The sequence below is a fragment of the Sinocyclocheilus anshuiensis genome, unplaced genomic scaffold (assembly GCF_001515605.1).
Source record: "Sinocyclocheilus anshuiensis isolate Anshui unplaced genomic scaffold, SAMN03320099.WGS_v1.1 scaffold1491, whole genome shotgun sequence".
NCBI lineage: Eukaryota > Metazoa > Chordata > Actinopteri > Cypriniformes > Cyprinidae > Sinocyclocheilus > Sinocyclocheilus anshuiensis.
In genome coordinates, this window is record NW_015555706.1 from 343,963 (window position 1) to 345,993 (window position 2,031).

The 2,031-nt window shown below is 51.1% G+C and overlaps 1 protein-coding gene across 1 annotated transcript in view; it reads right to left on the bottom strand.

Moving 5' to 3' along the window:
- The window catches only part of onecut3b (one cut homeobox 3b), a 40,582-nt gene extending 38,770 nt beyond the window's left edge, over positions 1–1,812 (bottom strand). The window contains exon 1 of the mRNA XM_016464768.1: positions 774–1,812. Within this exon, the coding sequence (XP_016320254.1) occupies positions 774–1,812 (1,039 nt within the window). The remainder of the gene's footprint in view (positions 1–773) is intronic.
- Between the last annotated feature and the right edge of the window lie 219 nt (positions 1,813–2,031).

Consider the following 2,031-nt stretch of genomic DNA (forward strand, 5'->3'; position numbering starts at 1 on the left):
GCCCTCTAAAATGGCCCTTTGCCGAAAATACATTATTATAATGCTAAAATGCTAAAATATCATCTCGAAATTGCTATAAGCACATTTGCTTTATCATTCTCACGGTGTGTATTTGTCCTCACAAAGATGTGATGTGAATGTGTATTTGTGACTCAAAAGGCTTTATTCGGTCACTTTTACGTAAAAACCTGTTCTAAATATCACCAGATGAGTTCTTGTGCTAAATTATATGTTTAGGTTTACAGAAAAGACCCTGTTTGGAAAGCAAAACGTTCTGAATTGAACTAAAGAAACGTTAGCATTGTTTTAAAAAGGCGTTTTGCCAGATATTAATAATAGTATGGTACAAACCTGCCATTTAATTCTAGTCCAGGCTTTTATTAGTTTACAACTTCAGCCTAGTTGAATCTTTTTTGTCATGCACTCTTAGAAATAAAGGTGCATTTTTGGCATCGATGGTTACGCGAAGAACCTTTAATATCCACTGCACAAAAGGTTCTTTAAATGAAGGTTCCTAAAATGTGCTTAACACTAATAAAATATGGTTCTTTTAAGAACTGTTCACTGAAAGGATCTTTGAAGAACCAAAATGGGTTCTTATAAAAAATCTTTACACTATACTAAAAACATGGTTCTTCATGGTTCACTGAAAGGTTTCAAAAAGGTTCGCAAAACACTCATTTGGAACCTTTATTTTTAAGAGTGTAAAATGTGTATTTTATGTCAGTTTTTCCAGGGTAAATCCTGGCCATGTGAAGGTGATGATGGCTTACCTGCAAGCCGTAACGCGGACATTCTCTGAAACTCTGGTTCCTGTAACCATTTCCACATGCGTCTGAAAGTCTCGCGGCCGGACTTGAGTTTACTCCAGGGCTTCGGGTTGCGCAGCAGGTCCGACAGTGTTCCCTGGGACCGACACAAGATCCTCTGGGCGAAAATGGCTTGAGGTATGCTGTATCGCTTGAGCTCGGCCGTGATCCTCTGCGCCACCTCCTTGGTGTTGATCTCCTCCACCTGCCCCGAGCCGCCGCTCTGTGCGCCGCCGCCGCCGTGCCGCTCTCTGTCGGCCAGCATGGATCCGTTCCCCTGCGAGTGCAGGTGGCTGTGCGGGTGCATGCCGTTGAGATTGGAGATCATGCCGTGCCCGTGGCCGCCTAAACTCCGCGCGAGATGCTCCTCGCTCCGGGAAAGCATCGCCGCGTGGGACTCGAAGCCGCCCGGCGAGAGCATCTTGTCGTTGGGGAGGTGCGCGCCGGGCCCGTAGGCTGACAGCGCTTGTTGGGAGTTGTGCAGAGAACCGAGGCCGTTGGAGAGCGGGGATAACGGCTGGCCCATGCCGGACATCTCTTTGGGATAGTGGCCGTATAAGTTACCCATGGACGCCAGGCCGCGGTCGTCGCGCATGAGGGTGAAACTCCCGCTGACGTTGCCGGTGGCGAGGCGCTGGTGCGCGGCGTGGTGATGCGGGTGCGGGTGCGGGTGCGCGTGGTGGAACTTATCTGAGACTGTAGAGATCGGTGGCAGGTGCTGAAGCGGCGTGAGGGTGGTGTACGTGTTGGACAAACTCATGCCCGACTCGCACATGGTCATAGCCGGATGCAGGTGGCCCGACAGCGCGGGGTCGCTCCGGTACTCACCGGCGCCCTCCAGGATCGAAGCCATGCTGGACACCATCGCCGAGCGCCCGTGGGAAACCAAGTTCCGGTGGGAAGCCGACGACGGTCTGCCGTGCGAGGAATTCATCAAGTCTCCCGCTTGCGAGTGCGACGCAACGCCGTGCATGTTTCCAATGTTTTCCATCGTGAGTTCCATCATTGAACGGGAAGAGCGCTCTCAGACCCCAACAAAAAGACCTTGTTTTCCCCGAAACGATTTCAAAACCAATCCATCGATTTCAAAGCCAGTCAGTCCAACATGACGCGCCGAAGCTTTTGTCCCGGTTAAATCGCCGCACTCTCGCGCGGAGCGTTCGGTGCGCGTGTGGCTCGTTCGCTGCACAACAGCGCTTCTACTGAGAGGCGGGACGCGTGT